Source organism: Podarcis erhardii, assembly GCF_964252035.2.
Source record: "Podarcis erhardii genome assembly, chromosome: 13".
Lineage (NCBI taxonomy): Eukaryota > Metazoa > Chordata > Lepidosauria > Squamata > Lacertidae > Podarcis > Podarcis erhardii.
The window spans coordinates 32,115,055-32,141,227 of record NC_138502.1 but is presented as its reverse complement, the minus strand read 5'-3'; the positions used below and the strand labels follow the sequence as shown (position 1 = coordinate 32,141,227).

Below are 26,173 nucleotides of genomic sequence, written 5' to 3'. Positions count from 1 at the left end.
GGAATGGGAAACTTCTTTGGGTAATTATTCATGTCTGTAGCACGTTCCAGCATATAGAGAGTTTTATCATTCTTATCTATCCTGTCGTCACAAAAACCTTATGAAATAGACTAGGAGACATCAACTTTTACAAGGCTTCAACTTTTACAGTGATCTTCATGTCTTAGCAGAGGTTTAGACCTATGCCTCTCTCACATCCAAATCCAACAGGTACTCATTGGCACCCACTTGTGAGTCTTTAGGAGGTGCTGCCATCGTAATTTTAATTTCTTTCAGAGAGCCACAAGAGCTACAAAAGGCTGCTTGCTTATTTCTGCTTTCACAGAAAGAGAGGACCCAGTGCCTATATTTGGGGCATGTGGGAATTGTTCTGGGAACAAGGCATTGATTTCCTATGCAGAACATTTCTGAGATTCTAATATATAGCAGATTCATAAAGGTCATACAGGTCTCAGTAAGTTCTCTAAGTTAGGGGGTCCTCCCCCTTTTGAGGTCTAGAATTTTGTTCTTTCTTTAAGAACAACAACTGGAAACATGTATTTCCCGGAGTCTTCATTTAAGAAGATTGATCTCATTAAATACCCTTGAACCAGTTTCTGGTATGTCGTTTCAACCCATGCTTAAATGAATATTTTTGTGCTCTTAGAAATAACATACCTGCCATTTTCTAGATGGCGTAGAGGCTGTTGAGGTCTGCCTGTGTGTCTGTGTGTAAAGGATCTCCATTCCAATATTGGTGGAAGAGTTAAAAGCCTCCCACACTCTTCTTTCACACTGAGCATGATGCTCCCCCTTCCCTTCAATAGGTTAAGGAAAAACAAGTTAAGTAGATGCTTGCTGCATATCTAAGCACGTGTCTAGTTTGACCCTTAGTTAGTACTTAGGCCCTATTGATTTTTATGAAACATACAGTAAGTGCAACTAACTCTAGGTCTGTTTGCAAAAACAGGAAAAGTGCATGAACTTAAATCATACAAATGTCCCTTAGGATGTAGTGTTCTCATTAAGAGTATCTGTTATCTTTGCATAAAAGTGTGTGGTGTTAGTAGCTGCTGGTTTGCTTTTCACAATACTCACCAAAGACACAAGTCTCCCCCAAAAGTGAAACATTGCATGGAGCTGTTGTGCCAGACAGGAGTTCACTGCTTCAAATGTAAGCTGTTTTTGTTTGTTTGTTTTTTTGGTGTTTTTTTAAAAAAAACCATGTTCCTAAATGCTATATGTCCCCTATTTATCAAGTAGGATGCAGGTGCATGATAAGAAACACAGTCTTTGACGTGGTTCCTGGCAGCAGTGGTGGTGGGAACACTATTATTGTCATTTATGAAGGCACTGTAGAAGGCAATTTATATTCGAGAGGCCTCTGGTCTCCATATCCTTTACATCTTTCTTGAGTGCCAAAAAATCAAGGTTTTGTTACTCTGGTCTCACTGAGGTGCAGGTTCAAGTCTGTTTTCAGGGTTTAGGTTGAAGATATCCTGGGGTCGTCTCTGTTCAGCTTGAGAGCAAGAGGTTCTCATGGTTTAAAGCTGGCTTGTGTAAAGGCGGGATATGTTCATGGAAAGGATCTGTTTTTGAAAGAACCTGGAAGTGTGTTCGGGAAAACAAATGGCTCTTTTTGCCCCGTTTAGAAAAACGTGTGGGCCTTTCAAGTTCGGCATGAGGTCATTTGGGGGGCAGTCTGGGTGAGTTTACAATTAATCTACAAACTCCTAAGACCAGGGGCATGGGGGTGGGGAGGAACGTGGGGAGAGATAATGAGGGGGAAAGTAGACTTCTTGAGTTTATACATCTTTTGTTTGTAACATGGCACACACTTTTCCATGGGTTTTGTTTCTTGCTCATTCCCAAAGAATATTTAACAGGAGACTTCTGTAAAACACGGTAATGTGTCCAGTTATTTATTCCCAAAAGCAATAGACAAGGCTTCGTAAACACCAGTTATAGAATGCAACATCAGTTTTTATGTTTCTCCTAAATACTGCAGCCTAAGCAACAACAACAACAACAACAAATTGATGATAATAATATCCAATTAATATTACTTTCAAAGCATTCAAAAGATTGCCTGTATGTTATCTTGGCATTCCTTACAATAACCCCATAAGGTAGGTGAGAGTTATTAAATCCATATTGTTGATGAACTGAACTGCTGAGGCTGGAAGATTGTAGCTTGTCACAGATCATCAAGTAAGTTGGGGGTGAGAGGTGGTAAAATGAATTCTGTATAACTCAAAAGCTTGTTTTTTAATTGATTGGGCTAATGGGACGCGGGTGGCGCTGTGGGTAAAACCTCAGTGCCTAGGACTTGCTGATCGCAAGGTCGGCGGTTCGAATCCCCGCGGCGGGGTGAGCTCCCGTCGTTCAGTCCCAGCTCCTGCCAGCCTACCAGTTCGAAAGCACCCCTAAGTGCAAGTAGATAACTAGGTACCGCTTTATAGCGGGAAGGTAAACGGCATTTCTGTGTGCCGCGCTGGTGCTGGCTCACCAGATGCCGCTTAGTCACGCTGACCACGTGACCCGGAAGTGTCTCCGGACAGCGCTGGCTCCCGGCCTCTTGAGCGAGATGAGCATGCAACCCTAGAGTTGGACACGACTGGCCCGTACAGGCAGGGGTACCTTTACCTTAATACTTATTTATTTGCAAGCAAGTATGGGGAACCTGCAGATCCCTAGATGTTGCTACAGTCCCATCATGCTTGAGTATTTGCATATGCTAGCTGGGGTTCATGGGAGTTAGAGTCCAACAACACCTGGAGTTCCCTACTCTAATTTATAGTATTTCTAGTCTGCCCTATAACAGAGTTCTCAGGTGGCTCTCAGGTCAAGAAATAAGAATTAAAATGTATTAGAAGCCTAATACAGCATAAAAGGTGCCAAGTGAACTTCTTTAGGGAGGGCACACTAATAGCCAAGGAGCTACCATTGGAAAGGCCTTTTATTCCTCTAGCCATCTGTTGCGTCTCACTTAGTAGGGACACTTGAAGAAGAGCCCCTGAAGAAGAGCTGGGTAGGTACATGTGGAAAGAGGTTTGCTGAGCCAAAGTTATTGAACGGTCTTAAAAGTCAAAACCCAGCACCTTGAATTGGGCTTGGCAGTGGAGGAGGGCAATGAAGATGACAGAGCACTGTTGTGATCTACTCATGTCACCTAGACCCAGGGAGTAGTCTCACAGTCATATTTTGAACTTACTGAAGCTTCTGAACCATTTTCAAAGGCAGACCTGTGTACAATGCATTGCTAATCTAAACTGGCAAAGGATGCTTCCTTCCTTTTGTGCCTCTAGTAGCAAAGGTGGATCACTGAGCACTCGAGACTAGACTGTGAACTTGATGCTTTAGAGCAGAAGTCGGCAACCTAAGACCCATGGGCCACAAGTGGCGCGGCGCGGAGACTCGCTTCCACGGTGCTGGAAATCGTGTCTGCGCATGCACAGATGCCAAAAATCATGTCTGTACAGGCACCAGAAATCGTGTCTGTGCAGACGCCGTAAATTGCGGGCTGGCGCAGGCGCGATCTGGCCCACAGAGGGATCTCCACTGGAGTGAACCGGCCCAGGCGAGGTAAAACTTGCCAACCCTGCTTTAGAGGGGGTCCCCCTGTAGAACAGGTTGAACACCACCTGAGCAGATGAACCAACTACTAATAGTATTTCAGTTTTATCTTGACTGCGTTTCACACTTACTGGCTCTCATCCAGTTCATTACCATGTCTAGGCACTGATGTAACAATCAGATTATCTCACTTTCATTTTATGAAAAGGAGTAGAAATAAACATTAGCCTATTAATCTATTAATCTCTTTCATTTCATTAGAGCTTGTGCAGGAGAACACCTGCTAGGTTGTTACCCTTTCGTTAGTCTCCCATTCTGCTGCCCTTGGCGGCACCCAAACAGCACTACCTGGGGGCCGTCACCTCACCTTGCCTCATGATAAAGCCGCTTATGGGGAAGGACCATAGCTCATTAGTAGAGCACATGATTTGCATACAAAAGGTCTCAGGAGCAATCTCTGGTTTCTCCAGGTAGGACTAAGAAAGATTCTTGCCTGAAAGCTTAGAGAACCATCGCTAGTTGCTAGTCGTTGTAAACAGCTTCCTGTGTTCCAGGGCTCTTCTCCGATCCTGTAACTTTTCAATCATGGCAAATAAAACTCTTTCTAGTATTGAATGGTTCTGAAATTGCTGAGCGAGACTTTTGTGTGTGGGGAGGGGGGTCGTTTTGAAGAGGAAGCAAAGATGCGATTTTGTAGGATGGTATTATATCAGAGTCTCAATTTTACTCCAACTGGAGTCTTATAAAACCTTTACTCATATTTAGAAGCTGTCTGTCCTCTTCCTATGGCATCTGGGAACTAATTGAAACAAAATATCTCTGAAAAGTCTGTTGGTGTTTGTAAAGGTTTTTTTAAAAAAAAGAAACAAAAAAAGTCTAGAGTTTTGCATCATTTTCTTTGCTGTTTTGCAAAGCCATCTTGAATTGTGAAAAACAATGCAATTAATTTTCTCCCAGTGCAATCATGCATAGATTTAATAAGCATCCAAAGGTGGGATCCATCTGTAACGTATGCGCTGCATGCTAAATTACTTTGCTTCTGCTATTTTTTTCTTTCCAAACCTTAATTAATTGAAGAAAAAAAATTGTTTATTAAAGTGGGAACAGGCTGGGCCCTGTCTTTGAGTCTCTGGTTCAAAAGTTCATGCAAATCCCTAAAGACTCATATGTATGTGTACGCGCCTGTGTGTGTGTGTGAGAGAGAGAGAGAGAGAGAGAGGAGGGGGAGAGAGAAAGAAAAAGAGAATGAAAAAAACAGTCTTACTCACAAACAGTCTCATTCATTTCTCTGTTTGGTGTTGCCTCCCAGGTTCTGTGCTAAGGAGGGGTGGATCCTCCTTCCTAATGAACTCTGCACTTTTCCTTGTATTTGGGTATTCCTAATCCTTATTTTTTCTTCCTTTCTTAGTGCAGCACAAGAGAGGTCCAGACCTTAAGCAATCACCATTTTTTGTATGAAGAAACAGGCGCTCAGAATTTAATTTCCTGGGCATGCCAGGACAACATTTTCTAGCCTGGAAAATCTGCCACCTAAACTGAAGTGCATGTGGCTTAGGGGAAACCACACTATCTTGCTGAGGGGCATGGGGCAGAAGACTTGATATCCTGAGCCTGAGAGTGCCCAAAGCACATTTTAATGAAACTTGGAGCCCCAAAATGTAATTGGAACTGGTTCTTGTAGTATACAGTGGTACTGCAGGTTACATACGCTTCAGGTTACATACGTTTCAGGTTACAGACTCCGCTAACCCAGAAATAGTACCTCAGGTTAAGAACTTTGCTTCAGGATGAGAACAGAAATTGTGCTCCGGTGGCATGGCAGCAGCAGGAGGCCCCATTAGCTAAAGTGGTGTTTCAGGTTAAGAACAGTTTCAGGTTAAGAACGGACCTCTGGAACGAATTAAGTACCATATTTTTTGCTCTAAAAGACTCACTTTTTCCCTCCTAAAAAGTAAGGGGAAATGTGTGTGCGTCTTATGGAGCGAATGCAGGCTGCGCAGCTATCCCAGAAGCCAGAACAGGTTAAGAACGGACCTCTGGAACGAATTAAGTACCATATTTTTTGCTCTAAAAGACTCACTTTTTCCCTCCTAAAAAGTAAGGGGAAATGTGTGTGCGTCTTATGGAGCGAATGCAGGCTGCGCAGCTATCCCAGAAGCCAGAACAGCAAGAGGGATTGCTGCTTTCACTGCACAGTGATCCCTCTTGTTGTTCTGGCTTCTGAGATTCAGAATATTTTTTTTCTTGTTTCCTCCTCCAAAAACTAGGTGCGTCTTGTGGTCTGGTACATCTTATAGAGCGAAAAATACGGTACTTAACCCGAGGTACCACTGTAATGGGGAAAATGAGTGCTTCAACAAAGCTTGCTGGATAGTGGGAGCATGAATTTGTCTGTTTACAAACACATACCCTGTATCACCAGAAGCCTGTTTAGATTTTCATTTGGGGCAAAAATACACATGTTTGAAACAAACATAGTAAAAGTGACCTTAAAACCAGGTCATATAGATGTAAAAAAACTATGAAAATCTGCTTTAAAAGAAACCTTTTATAAATTTGCCAGCTTCAGCTCAGACAAACATTCCAGGAAAAGATCACAGTTTAAAGGCCATGACTGAGGTGGCTATACTACATCCTCTTGACAACTATAGTTATATAACAGGTGGCACCCTTTAGCAGGGCTTCTCTAACAAGGTCATTATAAAGCAGCTTTACCCAACCTGGTGATGTCCAAATGTTTTGGACTACAGTCCCATGGTTGTAAGTCATGCTAGCTGGATATAGCTAGAGTGGATGGGAATTGCAGTCCAGAACAACTGGAGGGCACCAGCCTGTTGTAGAAGATGGTTGGGAATGGAGGAAACTCATAAGGATAGATATGTTCCATAAAGTATATGGGGCCTAAAAGGCCAGGGTTTTATAGATATGAGCTAGTACCTTGAATGTTGTGTCCTAGAAGCCAATTCTCATAATGAGTGAATAGCCTGTAGAATGAAGTGCATTCTGCTATCTGCATTTCTAATCATACTTAAATGATAGTTTGAGAAGTGGAAATTATTGTATGTTATCATTAAAACGCAAACAAAATAGAATTTATCCCCTATCTGTACTTGGGACTAAGTAACACTTCCATGTAGACATTCATAGATTTGCACTGTAAATTGATCTAGCATAGAACAATTTAGAAAGCATAGAAAGGATCTTCAGCTACTCTTCTTTGCTCACCTTGTTGCACCAGTGTATATGAAGGTAAGCTAATGCTTCATTAGGGTTCTTGAAGAATTCAGTCTGTGCAAAATCCAGTACAAATTGCTTGATCTGCACCTCTCAGGCTTATGTACACACCAGTACTTAAATGTTCACCAGATTTTGTACTTGTACAAATTTTGAGACTTCTCCGAATTTTTTGATGCAGTTCTCCAACCAACCAATGTGTACAAAAATGCTTATATTAGGGGAAAGTAAGCAAAAAAATGCATACATTAGTGAAAATACTGTGCAAAAGTGCATTATGGAAGTGGAAACTGCAAAAATTTGTATCTTAGTCAAAACTATACAAAAAAGTGTAAGGAGAAATTTGCACTAAAACACTGATGTACATGAGAGTTTGTATGTTTTTTTAAAATTGCAAACTGCTGCCGAAATGTGGAGAACTTAATTTATACTTAGGAAAGGAGAAATGGAGATAAACCAAAAATGGACAGATGCGTCCATTCCTAGTCCCAAGTAAGTATTACAAGATTGCAGCCCTAGCTGCTGAATGCAGAGTTAAGATGATACCATTGCCTTATTCCCTTGAGTTTTGCTTATTCTTTTGTTGCTGCTGTAGCAGACTTTATAAGCTTTCAAGTTTCCTATGATGCTTCTCCATCTGTTTTTAGAACCAAAGAGCCAGAAAGGACCTGAATGTCTTAATGTTCTATGCTCTGCTCACCTATTCTCTAGAATTTCCTTGTCTCCCCATTGCTGGATTGCCTTCCTGCTCTGTCTTCCCCTTCCAGGTGATTGATGCTGTTTGACTGTCAATTTCATTTGTACACCAAAGGCAAACGGCACTAAGCAGGGAAATTAAAATATTTGGTATTTTAAATCAAGTGTTGCACATTGGTGTGTCTGGTGCAGAAGGTAAGCATATGGTGCGAGTTAAACTCTAGTTTCACTCTAATATGGAATAATAATGGGATTCTCTAATAATGGGAACTCTAGTATGACCTTCTGCTCACAATTTTGTGGCTGTCTTTTGTGCACTCCCACAGTGGCAGACCTTGGGGCCTCAAATTTCAGTGGTGCCTATGCAGCGCTAAAATTTACCCCCCCCCCGCTCCATTCTAAAGCATAGTTGCAGCATCCCCAGCAGCGCCCCCGAGGCTCTGCGCCCAGTGTGACCGAACCAGTTATGCTTCCCTAAATCCGCCTCTGGCTCCCATACCTATACCTAAGTGGACAAACTGAAGGTCTTAAAGTATCCTGCTTCCCCCTTTCCTATTATGTTCTCTTCAGCAAGGGGAGAGAGGGAAGCTGAATTCCAATCCATTTGTGACCATAGCAGGGTAGATTTTCCTTCTTCACTCTGGCGCCGCCTGCCCGTACAATGAACTGTTTGCGTGGTTTGCTTCAGATGTTTCTGCCTTCTGCTTCCCGTACGCAGTCAGTTGTGTTGCCAGTTGTGGGGGTAACAGACTGTCAGCCATCTCAGTTTCGTTTGCGATAACCAGAAAGGAAAACTGTGTGAAAGTTTCCTGTAGGGCAAGGGATAGGCAAGCTGTGACTTGTACCTAACCCTAACCAGCATGGCCAGTAGTGAGGAATAATGGGCGTTGTAGGCCAACAACATCTGGTGGGCCACAGGCTCTCCATTCCTGGTGGCATTGGGGGGGGGTGTGGATTTGATTTCTGACCCACACCCATCTTCAAGAACAAATTGCATTCCTTGAATTGATAAACAATTGAGGCAATAGGTGGGTCTAGGTTTCTCTCACATGTGGCTTTCTGCCTGTCCCTCCTCACAACCCTGCATTTAAAATTTTAAAACACTGATGTGTGTAAGCCTGAAAAAATCCCAGAAGGTGCTAGGTTGTGGAAGGTTTGAATCTAACTTTTAAAAAATGGAAACATTTTCTGAACCCTGAGCACTTGGCTCCCAAATATCACTGGTGCAGGTTTCGGATCTGGAGTACGGTCGGATTCTCCTTATAGAGTTAGGATCAAAGGAATTGCAGCTTACCTCATTGCAGCTGTTTTAAAAAGCCTTTATTCTGGCGAAGACTTTCGGAGAGATCCTCTCCCACCTGTTTAAAAGCTCCACTCTTCAACATAGCCAATTGGGAATGGGCTCCTTTCCATCCATTCTGTGAAAGTTAACACTGAACCCTGCAGTAATGGGTTTCTTCCTCGCCCCTCCTGTCCCCCCCGGACATGCTCCCACACCCTTTATTATAATCCTTGTGGGTCAATTTGCTATTTGTGAGCCCCTGAGTGCCATCTTTGAGAATGCTTGTGCTATCTCCCCCCCCCCATGGAGCCCCATGCCATTCTCGATGAAGAATCCAGCACCACTGCTTGCACTCAAAAATTGCTAGTTAGGAAGAGTATGCTGGGGGGGGGGATGAAAGAGGAGGAGGGGAGAGTGAGGGGGAAAATGTTGTGGCCTCTAGCTGTAATCAGCCTTGTTGCTGTCTGATTTCTCAGACTAATAGCTGAGCAATAGAAGTCTGGGAGTTCAACCAGAGGTTATCTTTCCCAGGTAGCATCTCGCTCAACGAGAATTTGATTTTTTTTCTATAGGACTTTACTCCATTAGATTAATGAAATTTCAATGAGAGCCCGGCACCCCCTGAAGCTTTGTTAACAAAACAAATGGCGAATCTGTAGGTGAGACAGCTTGCGAGGGAAACGGACGCGAAGGTGAAATGCTTCTCTGCTATCCGCCCGTCCGGCCTGCAACCACATTGATCTCTATTTAAAGCCACCAATTGGATTTTTTTGTTAATTATAAATGATTGATTGGCAGGGTTTTCCCTCCCCTCCTTATACGTGTCCTCTCTGCCACCCCTGCCAGCTCCCCCTTCCTTTTTGCTTCTGCGCCCACGCTTCAAACTTGGCGTGCTGCTGTGTGTGGAATGGATGGAGCTGTTTTGGATTTTTTTTTATGTTAAAGAGAAAGCAAACTTGGAGCAGTATTCAATGTCATGGCTGCAAGCTTTTCTATTGTTATGTGTTCTTTCCTTTGCAGATCAGATATAAACTAATTGCATTATTTTCATGGATTACCAAGTGTGCATAAATTTTAATATACATTCCTCTGTTCTTGCTGGATATGCCATGACTCGATCATGTCTATAGAAGTTTCTTTGGGTGATGCTCACTAATAGGTTTTTTCACCCCTCCCTATTTTCTCTTTATTATAAGTTGTGTGCTAATTTTTACCACAAACCACCATTTTTACAGTGTTGAAAGTACACCTTTGTTGGTGTCTGTCAAAATATGCACCATATTATTATTGTGTTTTTTAAAAAAATGTTCCAGATTGTAACAAAGCAAACCCTGTACATATCACAGGGCAGTAATTAAAGAGTCTTGGTGGAAGGGTCAGGGGAAACAAGTTTGGCTTGTACAAGATTCTGATTTAAAATCAACAGAAAATCAGGAAGCTCATTTGCTATCTTTAAATCATGATGGTTTTAAAGTCATATGAAAAGATTGTGGTGCAAAAACGGACAAAGTTCGTTCTGCTTCCTGATTAAAGAAAAAGCTTTCAGCTGGTTTTCCTGCTCTTGGTAGACTCAGCTAAACTTACTGTACTCTCATAGTTCCAAAGCAACCCACTGTATTAGATCTTGGAGATGGGCCCTATAAGTATTGAGATTGGGGCAGACACGCATCTGCAGAAGGTATAGAGCTTCTGACAACCCCAAATATTATTCTGAAAATTCCTTATTGAACTCTTCAGTTTTTTCACGCGATCAGTGATGCACGTTCACACATATTTCAGTATACTTTCATGCAACTGTAGTGCTTATAATATATTCTTATTATGCATGTATTCTCATAACGGTTATCTTTAAAATAATGCATTTGCCAAACCACTTTATGTAGTCTAATATTGAGATTCTATGCTGCAGTGTGATTCCAAAATATGCATTGGTTTGTGCTTCAATTATGTTTAATACAGCTTTATTTCCTATTAATAGCTTTACTGCTTAAAGAAGATCATTTACATTTATAAACAGGTGTTATAATACAACAAATAGCAATGTAACGTTCCATGCTGCAGAATGAACTTGTTCAAAACACAATCTTCTCTGTGTATATGGGCTAACAAAGCATATGTACAAGTGAATAAATTAAGCCACTAGTCTCACAAGTGACTGTCTAAATATTATGCCTTTTACAAACAAATGTGTACTAGGGATATGTATGCAGAGATAACTCCCTGCATATGTTGATGTGGTTTAAGTGTTATTGACAGCTAAATATTGAAAGTGCATATTCTGAGTGTGTTACAAAGACATGTGTGGTGCCATTGTTCATACCTACCATTAAGGTGAGAACATAAAAATACTGACTTGAGGCTTGTCCCTTCCTTGTTTCTGGTGATCCTTCCTATATTTTCACCATATTCTAGTAGCTCTTGGGTGTTTATAGTTGACACCACCCTTCTACACGTTGGACTGGTTTCTTTTTATCAAGTTCAAGCTTTCCTTATTTTCCCGCTCTTTAGGTTCTCCCCCTCTTTACTTTCCTTGTTCATTATTTAAAAAAGCATTTGTCTGAAACAGTTCAAAAGCCAATAGGGGTGTGTAGGAGCTTAAAAGTTTGCCAGTTCCTTGGTGCATTGTGGAAAATCTTGTCAGAATATCCTCAGATCCTACCCAGAGGCAGTAATGATAAATGGGGTGAGGATGAAGATACCACACAATGAACAGCACGTATCTGAAAACCGTGGCATGAAGAGGTAGCTCTAGACTCTGTAAATGCATCCCCATTTTTTTCTTGTTAACACATCTCCAGGGGCACATTCAAATCACCCTCAGTTTCTTCCCAATCAGCATCATTGTTGGTATTCACCAGCTGCAGTTTAGATGGGAAACTAGGATAGGTTGTCTGGAGGGCAGTGCATTTTGATGAGCAATATACTGTGCACTGTCCGCTTGGGTTTGATAAGTACAAATATCTCACCTGTCCAGGAATGTCTGCTACTGCTTCTATTGCATATACAACTTAGGTGCAGTAGAGCTAGGAATGGTCAGATCTGTCAGTTTTGGTTTCTCTCCGTTTCTCATTTTTTTGAGTCTTAAGTTCAGGTCCCCACAAATACAAATCAGTTTGCATTTTCTTTCTCTTTTTAAGTCTTCATAGAATTCATCATCATTAAAGTTCACATTTCTCCTAATGTGCATGTGACATACAGCAGGTCTTGCTGTCCAACTGCAATGCATTCTCAGAAAATAGTTTGTTAAGTGAATGTTTGCATAATGAGTTGATGATTTCCATTTATTCCTATGGAGACATTTATAATGCGTTCCCGACCATAGAATCTTGACCACCCAATGACAGAAAATCCCAGGAAAACCCTCTGAAACCTTGTAAAAGGCAAACAAGGAAGGAAAAAATCTCACTTATTTGTCTGATCCCCCCTCCCACCATGGTTTCTGGTGAAACACTTGCAACAGGCCAGTGAAGCACAAATAAGTAAGGCTTGTTAAAAGCTGTTTATTTGTTTACAGTACTACACACAGGTCTGGCAGCTGGGATAGCTGAATCTGCAGTGTGTATAGTAAGGTTTGGTTACTAATTCCTCGTGTTTGCATAAGCGAATTTCCTATAACGAGCATTTGGATTATGGGAACAACATGTAGAGTGCAATTTTGCCTAACATCAACGTTTTTGCAAAAACATATCCCTAATGTAGCATGCTTTTGTGTGTCCCAAGTTTGAAAAGCACAATCAAAAGAGAGGTAAGCATTGTAGTCCAGCGTGCCTTTCTGTCTCTGGATGGTATTCAGTGACTTCCCTTAAAATTACTAGAAAATTTGTGGCTGAGGTGAGATTTAACAGTGTCCATTTACGGTTCAGTGGACTACACTAACACTCCCCTCCCCTCCAGCCCCTTTTGTTATGTTGCATTTTGATTGTCAGAGTTTATTTTCATGTGTAACATTGCAAGATGAAATGAGTATCCAAGCTCTTTGGACAAGGACCATTTTCCTTTCATGCTGATCCAGGATTGCCGCCACCTCCTTCCTTCTTGGCAGGGTGTAATTTGAGCAAGCACTGAGTCCTGTTGCATGGAAAGAATTCAAATAGAGGGGATCCTGATCCATTTGCAAAGTGCTGGTAGCCAATCAGCCTTTGCATGTCTGGACTTAAAGAGTATGCGTTTCTAGGTCTGTGAGTGTTGACTTCTAAGCAGACTTGAACCCCAAGCTCTCTGTTAAGCACTGCTTCTTGTTCTCTCCCTCTTCCCTCTACACTATCTTCCCTTGAGAATGACTAGTCATTACTTACGTTCTGTGGATCTGATGACTAGGACTGTTGCTGACATTTGCTGTTGGTTAAGCCGTCTGTGAACCAAGCTTGCCTTTTACTGCTGGAGCCACTTGATATATTGATTTATGCATTTTCATAGTGATTTCATAGTAGTCCTCCAGATGTTGATGGACTACAACACATATCATTCCTGACCATTGAGCTGATGGGAATTGGAATCCAGAAGCAGTGTGGTCCTGTTATAAAGATGATGGATTTAAGGTTTGGCTGGAATTTCTGCAAGTTACCTTTTCCCAGCCTCAGTTCCACATTAGTCAGATAGAAACTAGAACTAGCAATGTTTCCTCAACATTGCGAGGCCAAACAATGAACACGATTGTACATCATTTTGTGAGTTAAAAGCACTATGCTATCAACAGACAATTAAAAACAACCACAACTAGATCTGATATTACCCATAGAAGCAGCAATAACATGAGTTTAGTGCATAGGCAGTACTTTAGAAAAACCCAGCATTCCACATCAGTCCAGTTTTAAAACTGGCCATTTGACAGCTCTGCAGGAGTTTAATTCTGTTTTAGCTGAGCATTCCCTTTGTAATCTATGCATTGGCTGCAGTCCTGAACGAGGCAGAGGAATTCCATCAGAGATTGTGGGCATTGTTCTTTGCAGAGGAATAAAGGGAAGAGTCCTCCCTCCCCCACCAAATAATCCACAACCCCAGATTCCTAGCTTTCATTTTTTTTCTAAAGCAGGAAGTTTCTAGTGTTTGTAGAACCTGAAGTATGAAGCAATATGTGCCGCTACTTTTTTCATTGGTTTTCTGAGAAACTGGCCTGCTCCTCCCTTTCAGTGTTTCAGCCAATGAATGAAGCCATAGGAGTGATTGACATTTGGGAAATATTTGATTTGATTTATTATATTTCTATGCCACTTTTCATTCAAATGAATCCCAAAGCAACTTACAAGCAGTAAATAACCATAACATGATAGAACATAATAGAACCTTACAAATACAGCATATATCATATACAATAATTAACAAATCATCAGTGAAGCAATTGAAATCTATAAAACACAGTTAACAATGCAATAAATAAAAAATAAGCTAAACATCACAATTAAAGCAAAAGTCCTATTATGTGATTAACAAATCAATACAGAATATATATTCTATGAAACAATATTAACATTAACAAAATAGCAACCAAAAATTATACTTAAGTACTGTTAAGTTCATACAAACATTCTCCCCCCTCCCTGACTCATAATCTTTGATTCCGGTCAGCTCATTAAAATAAACATGCACATAGTGTTTGTGGCAGCAACTACCTTCTGAAGGTTCCTTGGGATGGAGGTGGGGCAGCACAGGTGAAACCATCCACCCCCTGATGGCAAACAGAGTCTCTCTCTCTCTGCACAGTTCTTCCTCTGGAAACAGTGCCAGTTAGCCCTCTTATAGAGGCTCCTAGGGCTGGAGGTTGGAGCAAGGCAGGTGGAAGAGTCTCTCCTCAAATCAAGTCAATTAGACAAAGAGAACATTGGAGTGAGACACCGATGTCTAGAATCTAGAAGTTGTTTCTAGTGGTAAAGGTAAAGGGACCCCTGACCATTAGGTCCAGTCGCGGACGACTCTGGGGTTGCAGCACTCATCTCGCTTTATTGGCCAAGGGAGCCAGCATACAGCTTCCAGGTCATGTGGCCAGCATGACTAAGCCGCTTCTGGCGAACCAGAGCAGCACACGGAAACACCGTTTACCTTCCCGTCGGAGGGGTAACTATTTATCTACTTGCACTTTGATGTGCTTTTGAACTGCTAGGTCAGCAGGAGCAGGGACCAAGCAACGGGAGCTCACCCCGTCATGGGGGTTCAAACCACCGACCTTCTGATCGGCAAGCCCTAGGCTCTGTGGTTTAACCCACAGCGCCTAGTGGTAATCCTGCTCAAAGTAGATACATGTGGGTGTGGACTACTACAGTCAAATTCAAATGGGGGGGGGGCGCGTTGGATTAACAGCTGAATGATGCTCAGATATCGACAAGCCCTTTCTTCCAAAAAGCCTTCCTGGAAGTGAATTGCTTGTGAAACTGGCATAGATCAAGCTGATAGAGGTGGCATGGGCACAAATACAGAATTTAATTTCTCAAGGCTGAGCACTACTTCACATGATAATGGTGGCAAATACTAATTTGTGATTCTATTACCCTTTGCTGTTCTGTGGCTAATTCTAACTCTCTGGCAATGCATAGCTGTTTGATAGAGTTTGAGTTTTTAGATGCTTTTATCTGAAAGCTTAACAGTTTTATGAGTACACATAAAATATTTAATATGCACCCATAAAAAGATGTAAGTCTGAAGCAGGCCAGTTTCAACCAAGACACTTTCCATGGCAAATACTCTCATGAACAACGACCTGTGGTTCTGTAACATGGGGAATGGCGCGGTGTGTGTTGGGGAGTGTGAGTTGTCTCTAAACACAACAGCTTCCTGCTAATGAATTCCAGGCTAGAATATACACTGATGGTGCCAACTGACTTGTTACAAATTTGTACAAAATCATGGCCTGCGTGTACAAGCACACAGCATAGGAACTGGCATTCAAGGAGCCCCGAGTCGGTAAAACTCTAAAAGAAAAATATTGATCTCACCCCATTCCACTTAACATAGACCTGTGTCAAAAACCAGCATTTTCAACCACTTTTAAAGCTAGCTGTATTTATTTATACTTGGCTTTGAAGGGAAATAAAATAGAGGAGAAAAAGAAAGATGCATAAGGGAGGTGGGCATCTTCTGTTTTTGTGACTGTTTAGCTTTGTGCTGATATGGTTGGGGGAAGAGTTATTATTGCAGTTCTTCATGTGGTACTTAGTGGGGGAGAGCCTAAATTAAACATGCAATGTTTATTGCTTAATGGTTGAATAACAGCCCAAAGCAAATGTACTTAATTTGACATTCTGCACACACACATGCATGTATGTCCGTACACACACACACACACACACACACACTCCTTTATCACCACTTCACTTCTTTACAGACTTTTATTCTGTTTCTAGCTTAGATTTTGCCAGCCATTAATCACAAACTGGAGACAGATGGCTGTTTGAAAAGTGCTATGATAGAAGGAACATTACCATTGGTGTGCACACTCATTTTTTGTTCACCAATTTTGCAGGTTATTGAAATGGTACAAACTATCCAAAAACTGTTCACTGGAAGCTATAGTGGGATACCCTCTTCAGCAAGGTGAAAAAAATATATAATCTGTATCTTAAACTATCTTTTTTCTTTTCTTTTCTCAGCCAGCAATCCTCTTGTTTTCATCCATAAAGGAAATGGGAATGTTAGGCATTTATGTGTGCAATGAGGATTGCATTTTTTTCAAAAAAACAGAAAACCGTCCAGCTTTATTAACTTAATAAAAATGTATTTAATAAAATAACCGTTCACTAAAGAGTTTCTAATGCATAGTTGCCAAACTTTCAAATCAGCATTTGAAAAACAGTAGAAATGAAATTTCAGTATTGTTTAGCTGACCAGTCAGCCATTGGTCTTGTTACAAAAAAATACATTCTAACATCAAATGGAAAAGTAGCAGGTTTCTGTGGAAAATCCATTGGTAAGTTCAAACTTCAGGTGGTTCCAGTTGTACTTACTTTTCTTAATGCTTCATCCACTCAAGGCTCTGGCAATACATATGCACACCTCTGCGCTTCAACACATGTGTTTTCTAGTGTCCTGCTGATTTAGTGTGAAGTTCGCTGTTACACTGCATCAAGGGTTTTTAAATACCAAAGTATTACCATCCTTGAGCAAAAAGCTGATACTGAAAGATTTTGTGAGATTGTATGCTTTTTCAGGGACATTGTAATGTGCTCTGCTATGTGGGACTGTCTGTAAGGACAGTCCAGAAGCTTCAGAATGCAGTTGCCAGAGTCTTGATTGGTACCATCTTAGACTGGATATTCCTGTGTTTCTGAGACCAAATTAAAGTGCTGATCTTAATCTTTAAATTGGAGGCTCTCTTGATGTGTACTTCTTTGGTCTGAGAGGAGGGCAGTCATGAGAGAAAGAGGACCTTTTCTGTAGTGGCTCCAGATCTTTGTGGATCTGCCACCCAATACAACTGTGGTAGTTGGTGGCGTGTCAGGCTTTTTAAAAGGCCTTAAAGACTCATTTGTTTCAGTTGACCATTCCCTGATTATTTTTTGTCCCATTCACTGAATGGAGGCTGGAATATATTTATGTTGTTAGAATGCCGAACCTGTTTATGTTTCTGTAACTCTTTTTTTGGTCTTGATTTTAGTAATAATGATTTTTATCTGTGCTTTTTATTGTTGTGAGCTGCTTTAGATGAGTTTTGTCTGGAAATGTGGCAAAAATCACAATTGTGAATGAGGTCTGAACATCTGCAGAAAACAATTCCATGTTCCATGGCACACTAAAACTAATACCTCAAAGATATTGCGGGTTTGGTTTCATACCACCGCAATAAATCGAATATCACAATAAAGTGAGTCACACATAACTTTCACATGGAAACAAACAAGCAAAACAAACAAAAATGTTTATACTATACTGTAGTCTGTTAAGTCAAGCCCACCTGGCTGCAGGGGCAGGAGGGAATAACCTCAGCTGCAGGCCTAGCCAGCTCCATTCCATGCCCAATTCTGCAATGGAACAGACTCTCAATAACGGGCACATGATAACTTTAGATGTAGGAGAAATCCCTCGGTTTCCCCAGTGTAAATTGGGAATAATAACATCTGGTTTGAAAAGGGAATAAATTATTTACTTTATATTTATGCTGATTAAATTTCTAAAATACCTTTATTCAAGTGGATCCCATGGCTGTTAACAAGAATATAATAAAGCACAGTTAACTTGTGCAATCTTACAACTATTAAAACAGCACAAAAAATATAGCCACAGACATAAGGCAAAGGTAATAATCCCCAGACTTCAGGACCTTCACCCATCTAGCCAGTTCCACCAACAGCTGGTATTTTAACCTGAGAGAATTATGGGACAATGAAAAGGAGTAGCCTGTATTTTGTTTTTAAAAGCTCTTTGAATTTAAACTTATAAAATGAAAGGGCTTCAAAAGCGGGGTGGGAGTGTGATGATGGAGAAAAACTGTTCTGGCGAGAATATGGAAGAGAGGGAAAGATCTATTCAGCAATGAGTTGTCTGTACATTACAGTTAAGGCCAAAAAGGTTAGGTTTGCTAATTGGTATGACTGATCAATTTCTTCTTTAGTTATCTCATTCTGAGAGGCCTGCTTAGGAATGGGCTTCGTTACTAGCAATCTGTGCTCATTTTTTATGCTTGCCTTTTATTTGAATATGATGGTGCAATGGATGTAATTGATTGTCTGTATTGTTTAGCCACAAGAAAGCTGTTATCTTTAAGAAATTCTATCAAAATAGCCCTTATTTTGAGAAACTGTCACTTAATCTAATTGGCTTGATCATAAGCCAGTCAAATAAACGAAACACTTATTGACAGATCTAGTTAGGCTGAAAGGATTTTGGGACTGGAGGATCGTATCATAACATAATGTCCCATTTTCTCTTTATTTTAAATGGACTTATAAAATTTTATTGAGCATTCTTTCTGTTTTGCTTTCCTTTTTTGCTTTAAGAATAAGCTAAGTAATGTTTTTCATTAATATGTTTTGTAATTTATGTGGTCCCAATGGGCTCTGCCAAGGTTAAATAATTTAAAGAAATAAGCTCCCCCTCCCCACCTTATCTAGCATAGTGAAGCTAATGAAGAATACAAGGCGCTTTGCTCTCTCGCAGCACGAATTAGATCTCAGAAAGAGTGTGAGCAAGCGGCAGCCCCAAGCCTACAAATCTCGACATAAATATGTAGCAAGATGTTGTGAATTTTATTTTATCTCTCTCTTTAAAAAAATAGGAAAAGGGGAGTGGGAATAGGCCCATAAAAGCAGATTAAGCGCCAGCATAGTACTCTTTGCTCTCCTGGATTACAAAAGGATGTTATGGGAATGCACTTGACGTTCCCATAAATTAAAAATCAATTCTTAACGATGAAGCCGACTTGTTTTAGCACATTACCCAGGTTAAATGGGAGCGTGCGGAAACATCAAGCTCCATAAGATGAGGGGAATCTGTGTATATTAATATGATTTAGAGGATGGTCTACCTCGATGGAATAATTGTTATTATATCTATACAGCCAGATGGTACTTGGGGTAAACAGCCGCTGAACACCTAAATTGGGAAGCCAGTCAGTAGGCCTTTCAGGTGTTCATTGTACACTCTATTTATTTCTTTTGTCACTAGCACCTTTACTGTATTCTTCAATGAAGGGAAATAAGTCCTTTAGATGTGTTTGGTTTTGTCATCTGTTTCTTTCTCTTTTTGAATCTGTAATTTTATATGTTTATATGTTTTTAAGAAGAGACTTGTGTTCCATTGTAATAATAATAGAAATGTGGTTTGTGACTAATACAAAATTGGGTTTATTCTTTCTTAGCCCTAGAGGCAACTTCAGCAGTAGTCTCCCTGTAATAGCAGTTTTAAAGACTCCAGCGCTGAACCTACTTACTGCCAGGTAAGTAGGTTCAGCTCAAGTCCCATTGAGCTCAGTGAGATTTATTTCTCTATAGTCATGTAGGATTGTGCTCCAAATTAAGTTTGCATAGGTACAAGGTCAAGCAATTTGAATCTGAATGTGAATCTTTTTAATTTGGAATATTTTCAAATATTCAGAAGATACTTTAGATACATAAAGTCTTGCTGAGTTTTAGAGCAATGCTGTCAAAAGCTTCTACTAGGCTTTTAAGCTTCTACATGTGACATGTGCATAATTAGGAATGTTTGGATTTGTTTGAATTAGTAGAATGAAAATCTGGATTTTTGCAAGCCAATTCATTGGAAAAAATTATCGATGATTTCTCTGCAGATTAATTTCAGCTCTCAGTACCACTTTCCTTACAGATAAGGGGGAGAGTAGAGGCAGATTTCAGTTGTCTGGAAAAAGATGTGTTTTGACTCTGTGTACAAAAGTACAAGTTGAGAGGGAATAATTTGAGAACTCAAGCCTGTATAGACAATGTTAATTCCAGTGTCTGCTGGCCCCAGATTCAAACATAACTTGCATGCATTGCAAGTGAAAACATATGGCAGTCTTCCTCAACTTTATCTCCTCCAGATGTGTTGACTACAGCTCCCATCATCCCTGACTACTGAACATGTTGGGGGTAGGGCTTGTGCAAACTAGTTTGGGCTGTGCTATAGGCAGGCCATAAGAGAAGTCACTGGACAGATGTGCTGTAAATACTAGGAGTCTGGCTGCTCTTCTGTAGTCAACACGGTAGTACCCTCTGTCTGCAGCACTTCAGTATCCAACTCAGGCTATATTTGTTCAGTGTAAGTCCTTTGATTCTGCAGCAACCCTAGCCAGAAGGCACAGAACTAGTTGCTTAAGAGTGGCACTGAATAGATGAGTGGAGTGAATCAGTGTGAGCATATACATATGCATATATGGATTGAAATGGCAAACTTCTGAGGCAATCCCTAGATTTAAGCTCTCTGTAATTTATTAAGTTGCAAAGGGAAGCGGAGCCAATGTCTGCATTCAGATGTAACACTAAACCGTGGTTTAGCGTCACAAGAGCAAGCTTTGGCCTTGCACATTTCCTGTTCCTCTTACAGTCTGAAGGAGAACATCAGGAGTGACTATTTCCATTTTAGAATAACCACAGACTGCCATGTCATCTAAACCCTAAACTGCTCCTGAAGAGATGGTTAGATAAACTATGATTTGAAGCTGGCTTAACCAGTTTCTCTGGATTTGGACAATATTCTGAAACAGAGGAGAAAGCTTCCAAACTTGTTCTATTTGCTGCACCTGATGCTAAACCATAGTTCAGTGTTGCATCTGAATGAGGCTATTGGGCATGCTTGGTGGAGTGATTTGACCTATTCCTAGCACCCTGTTCTTAGCCCACCAAAAAAGCAGAACCCCAAGAAATCTCAGTTGCCTCTTTTTGACCTCAAGGGTTTAATTGTGCAGAAAACAGACACCATCTGTGTAGTTGGAAGACAGTGTTCCAGGATCTCTTCTTCCCCCTCTTCCATAATGAGGGCTAGAAACATGATTGAGAGTGTTCTTGGGAAGCCAAATGTTGCACAAGCTTTGACACATATGCACCAAACTGCTGGTCACACAGAAGGTACACCGAGCCTCACAGTGTCTATTTATTGCTCTGGGATCCCTTAATAAAAATGCTGCCCTGCTAGCCATTTAGAGCTAACTATTATTTAAATTCCTGAAGGGACTCTTTAAGATCTGTCTGTGCAAACAAGACTTTTATTGCTGGGTCTTTTAGGATATGTAGCCTTTAAGGAGAATGGACAATTTCCAAGTTTAGAAGAGAGCTAAGGGATTTTACACCCAACCCCCCCCCTTCTTGGCTTAGCAGTCTAGCGCATTCTCTCTCAATTAAGGTTCTGAAAGTGGTTGTGTTGTGCTACTGCGTGTTTTTACGGTGTGCTCTCATGATTCTAATTGAAACTCTGATAAGGTCAGTTGGTTGCCAATTCTCTATCTACGTTGCTAAGGGATACGAAGCCTTTGCTAGTATAAAAGGGTAGAAGATCCCCAATACAGTTGAACTAGTTATTCTTCTTTCTCTCATTTAACCATATACATCTGCTTTTTAAAAAATAATAATAATGGATATTTCATTCTGAAAGCGTCTTTGGTTGTATATAGCTGAACACAGGCAATAGTGTTAAAGATAGCTGAAGGCGATGTAATAGAGGATTGTTGCCTGTGGTGTACACTAAGGGTGGATGAGAAATTTGATTCATTTAAAGATGAGCCTTACTAATTCATGCTTTCCAGAACAATATGTGAACCAAAACACAGCCATCCTTCTAAATTTACACTTCACCAAATTTTGTCATGCTCTTTCCCAACCAAGAAAGGCATATAAAATACATATACTAAGGCTAAGTGTGGATAAAAATGTGTATATTAGTGAAAATAGCATACAAATGTGCATTGTATTTGGAAAAACTTCACAAAAATGTGTATATGAAGCAAATTTGATAATCTGGTCAGATTCTGTATGTGGAATGAAAAGAGGGACATGATCTTTCTTCTTTTTTCTTTTGCCTCAAGCAGAAGAAAACATTTTGAGCTAGATGTTTGGACACTCATAGCCCTAGCATGAAGGTGATAGGATACCCCTATTTTTCTCTAGAATCTGGTATTCAGATATATACTATACATGGAAGCTCTACTCAGCAATCATGTCTAATAGTCACTATCTTCCATGAATTTGTCAAATCATTTAAAAAATAATCAATCTATTCTAGAGGTCCTTGCAATACCTTGTAGTTGTGAATTCCATACATTAAGCATTACTTATGTGAAGAAGTACTTTCTTTCAGCTGTTCAGAATTTACTGCCAATCACAGGCCCACTGAAGTCTGGTCTATCCCAGTTGTAAGAGAAAACAGGTTTAACTCTGTCCATTCCTATTTTCCAGGTGGATTTTAAAGGTAAAATCCTTAGAAATTTGCCCAGAAATACATATTGTAAAGATACATTTAAAAACAAATTGCGGACTTCCGGGTTGGCGCCATCGCCGAATGGCGGACTCCCTCCGAGCTCCGGAGGGAGCCTGCTCGGCAGGGGCTGGGTTCTACCGCGTCGGCGTCGCAGGGACCCTCAAAAACCATGGGCGCTGAAACCCATGGGCATGGTGACTCGGCGGGCACCGTTTGTGCCCCCCCGACCCGCGAAGGAGCCTTTTTAAAGGCTACGGAGCGGGTGCCGGGGGGTGTGGTGTGGTGCTATGAGTCCTCCGCTTCCCCTACCGAGCGAAGCCGCATGCCATTTGGCGGAGAGCGCTGACTTCTTCCATTGAAAATTCGGATTAAAAAGAACAACCCGTGAGTAATTGGAAACTGGACTTAAAAAGGGGGAAAAAAATTAAATTCAGAGCGAGCTGGGGAGGTGCAAAAAGGAAGTCAGTCTCCCCCCTGTCGTAAAGGATTTAAAGCAAAGGATTTAACAACTAAGATCGAGTGCTACCTTATTTTGATAAAGTCACTAATTTCACGATGGAAAATTATAAGACTGGGCTGGAGGAGAAAAGTAGAACGTGAGCTAAAATGCAACCCCCCCCCCGGGAACCGGGAGCGATCCGCGAGAGCGCCGGGAGAGGAGAAACAGAGGCTTTGACAGCTGTCAAAGGAGCTGTCAAAGCTGAAGAATAAAAAGAGAACTTTGTTATGAGGACTTTGCCGGTTACATTTGTTACAAATTAGATATAAATTGTTTAAAACAAGGAATAACAAGTTACTTTGACTGTTGGGTGTGATCTGGAAGGAAATTGAGTTACTATAATCCCTCTAGAGGGGCTGTGGGACACTACAAGTATTGCTGGCATGGAATTTGAATTGGAGTTTTTATCTCCTGGGAAACTGCAGAAATGGAACACTATTTTGTCTACAGAGGTCTCTACACGAAAGGAGACAATAGATTTATCTATTGAAGAACGGAAGGGACTTTACGTAAAGTTTTGTTCCTGAATAACAAAGCCTCTGTAGGGGATTTAGAAGCTATTGGAATTGGAACATTTTTGCAGGAGAGCAGGAAAAGAAACTAGAGGAAAGTGAGGAGAGAGAATAATAAGAACAACATGAACAACAAGAATTGGACAAAGCTGGAAGTGGGAACATTTGGGACATCCAGATTTGAAAGGTCTAAAGAAACAAAATTGGAGTTTTTACTCTTAAATACAGAGATCTGGATGGAAAAAATGGACCTTTTTGAGATAGAGCTTTTCCAAGATTGGACGCTTGAAACTAAAGATGATCAAAAAGACGGCAAAGACTATTAAAAAGACGGCAAAGTGGACTTGTGAAGGATTTCGGCCTAGATGTGGGATCTCCAGGATGACAACAGGCATTGATGGACATTGGGGAACGCAACCGGGAAAGGGGGGAGGGAAATTTGGAATCCAAAGGGTGTTAAATTATATTTTCTTCTTTGTTCCATTTTCTTTTATTTTAATCTGTTCTGCACATTAAAGAGGGAAACTCATGGAAGGGAGCGGGGTCGATTTTAGGGGATGGAAAAACATTCTTAACATTGGGTCAACTATAATAAGTTTAAAATTTGGGGTAAGAACTTGCTGAATCTATTTGAAGGAATTGGAATACAAGAGGGGGTGGGGTGGGGAAGTCCTGGCAAGATGCTAATGAAAATAAGGTTATAAAATGGATGTTTTCTTTTTTTCTTTTTTTCTTTTTCTGTTATATTTGAAAATGTTCAATAAATATTATTTTAAAAAAATAAAAACAAATTGCTAGGTAGTCAGAAGATGGTGTCCTGTCATCATCTCTCCTCCATTTTCCATCTTTAAACTTCGGATGGTGGTTAGGCATTGGAATAATGTGTTGTGGTGTGTCGAAGGGCTAGGTGTGGCCATCGCCTATGCCTTCAATTTTTGGGTATTCCGTTAAAGGAATCTGGCGGTCGTGTATTCTGTCGGATGCCTGCTTGGCGGGAGGCCATGGCACGACCCTCGGTGACATCAGGGGAGAGCCTATAGTTGGATTAGCATCAACAGGCTCCACCTACTGGTGAATAAACCCCCCTTGTTTTAGACTCACCCCTCTCTGAGGGGGTGGAGTCAGCTGACGTAATCCAGTGCCTAAGCCAATACCTTTTCACTTGCTGTAATTAATAAAGTTGTGGCCTTTTCTTGCCCATTAACCTTATATCACGTGTCCTTGTGTATTCATTCCACTTTGCGGGGATCGGGTCCTCGAACCACAAATACACATTGTAAAGATACATTTAAAAACAAATTGCTAGGTAGTCAGAAGATGGTGTCCTGTCATCATCTCTCCTCCATTTTCCATCTTTAAATTTCTAAATTTGTGAATCCAGCCACCCACAGACTGAGTGTATGGGCTTTATTGCCACTGCACACCTTGAATGAATATAGAGGAAGTCCTACTGGGGTGATGGGGTTTGATAGTGGGTAGAGAAGTTTATGTCCCTCTCCTATAACACTAGAATTCCTGGGCATCCAATGAAGCTGAATATTGGAAGATTCAGGACAGATTGAATAAAGTAGTGTGTACAGTGGTACCTCGGGTTACATACGCTTCAGGTTACAGACTCCGCTAACCCAGAAATAGTGCTTCAGGTTAAGAACTTTGCTTCAGGATGAGAACAGAAATCGTGCTCTGGCGGCGTGGTGGCAGCAGGAGGCCCCATTAGCTAAAGTGGTGCTTCAGGTTAAGAACAGTTTCAGGTTAAGTACAGACCTCCGGAACAAATTAAGTACTTAACCCGAGGTACCACTGTAGTTTAAAAATGGAATTTGCTCGCACAGGAAGCAGTGATGTCCACAAGCTTAGATGTCTTCAAAAGAGGATTAGATGACTTCATGGAGGGCATAGCTTTCAGTGGCTACTAGTACCAGTGGCTATGTGCTACCACCATTGTCAGAGGGAATATACCAGTTGCTGGGAATTGCAGGTGGACAGAATGCTGCTGCACTCATGTCCTGCTTGCATGCTTAACCACAGGCTCTTGTAGGCCACTGTAAGAACAGGATGCTGGAGTAGATGGGCCATTGGCCTGATCCAGCAGATTCTTCTTATATTCTTAAGGTATGAAAATGCTGGATTTGGCACCAAGATGTATTCTTCAGAGTCAAATTTCAAAAGCGAAAAGTGAAACTTCTCAAAATGTAAATAAATATTGCTGGATTTCATCTGTGAAATTTCTTTATAGTTATAGAGGCCAGCAGAAGACAAAAACTAAGCAGTATGTCATTTAGGAAATCCATGCACCTGCACCTGCACCTGCCCACCATGGTTGTCTGACTGGAGTCAGAAAGTGTCCCTCAACCTCAGAGCAGCCCAGTATTTAAGAGGCTAAAGCTGCTAAGTTGTTTTCAACAACAGCGTTGACCACAGTCACATAAAGGTTATATTCCCCAAATGAAGCTGCTTTCAGGAAAGGATGCATGGAGAAAGTAATCAGCCAGTTTGCACACCTCAACTACCCTTACATCCTTCTCTTGTCAGTTGGTACCACTTGATAGGTGTTTTGTTTTCGTC

At 41.0% G+C, this 26,173-nt stretch overlaps 1 protein-coding gene across 6 annotated transcripts in view; it reads left to right on the top strand.

Annotated features, from left to right (window-relative positions):
- Positions 1 to 26,173, top strand: part of SKAP1 (src kinase associated phosphoprotein 1) — a 314,733-nt gene that overhangs the window by 93,254 nt on the left and 195,306 nt on the right. Inside the window, exon 1 of one of the 6 annotated variants that reach the window (XM_081838168.1) lies at positions 7,245 to 7,281. The exons of the other annotated variants lie outside the window; for them this stretch is intronic. Within the exon in view, the coding sequence (XP_081694294.1) occupies positions 7,260 to 7,281 (22 nt within the window). The 5' untranslated portion in view covers positions 7,245 to 7,259. Of the gene's footprint in view, positions 1 to 7,244; positions 7,282 to 26,173 lie in introns of those variants that run through there. 6 annotated transcript variants of the gene reach the window in all.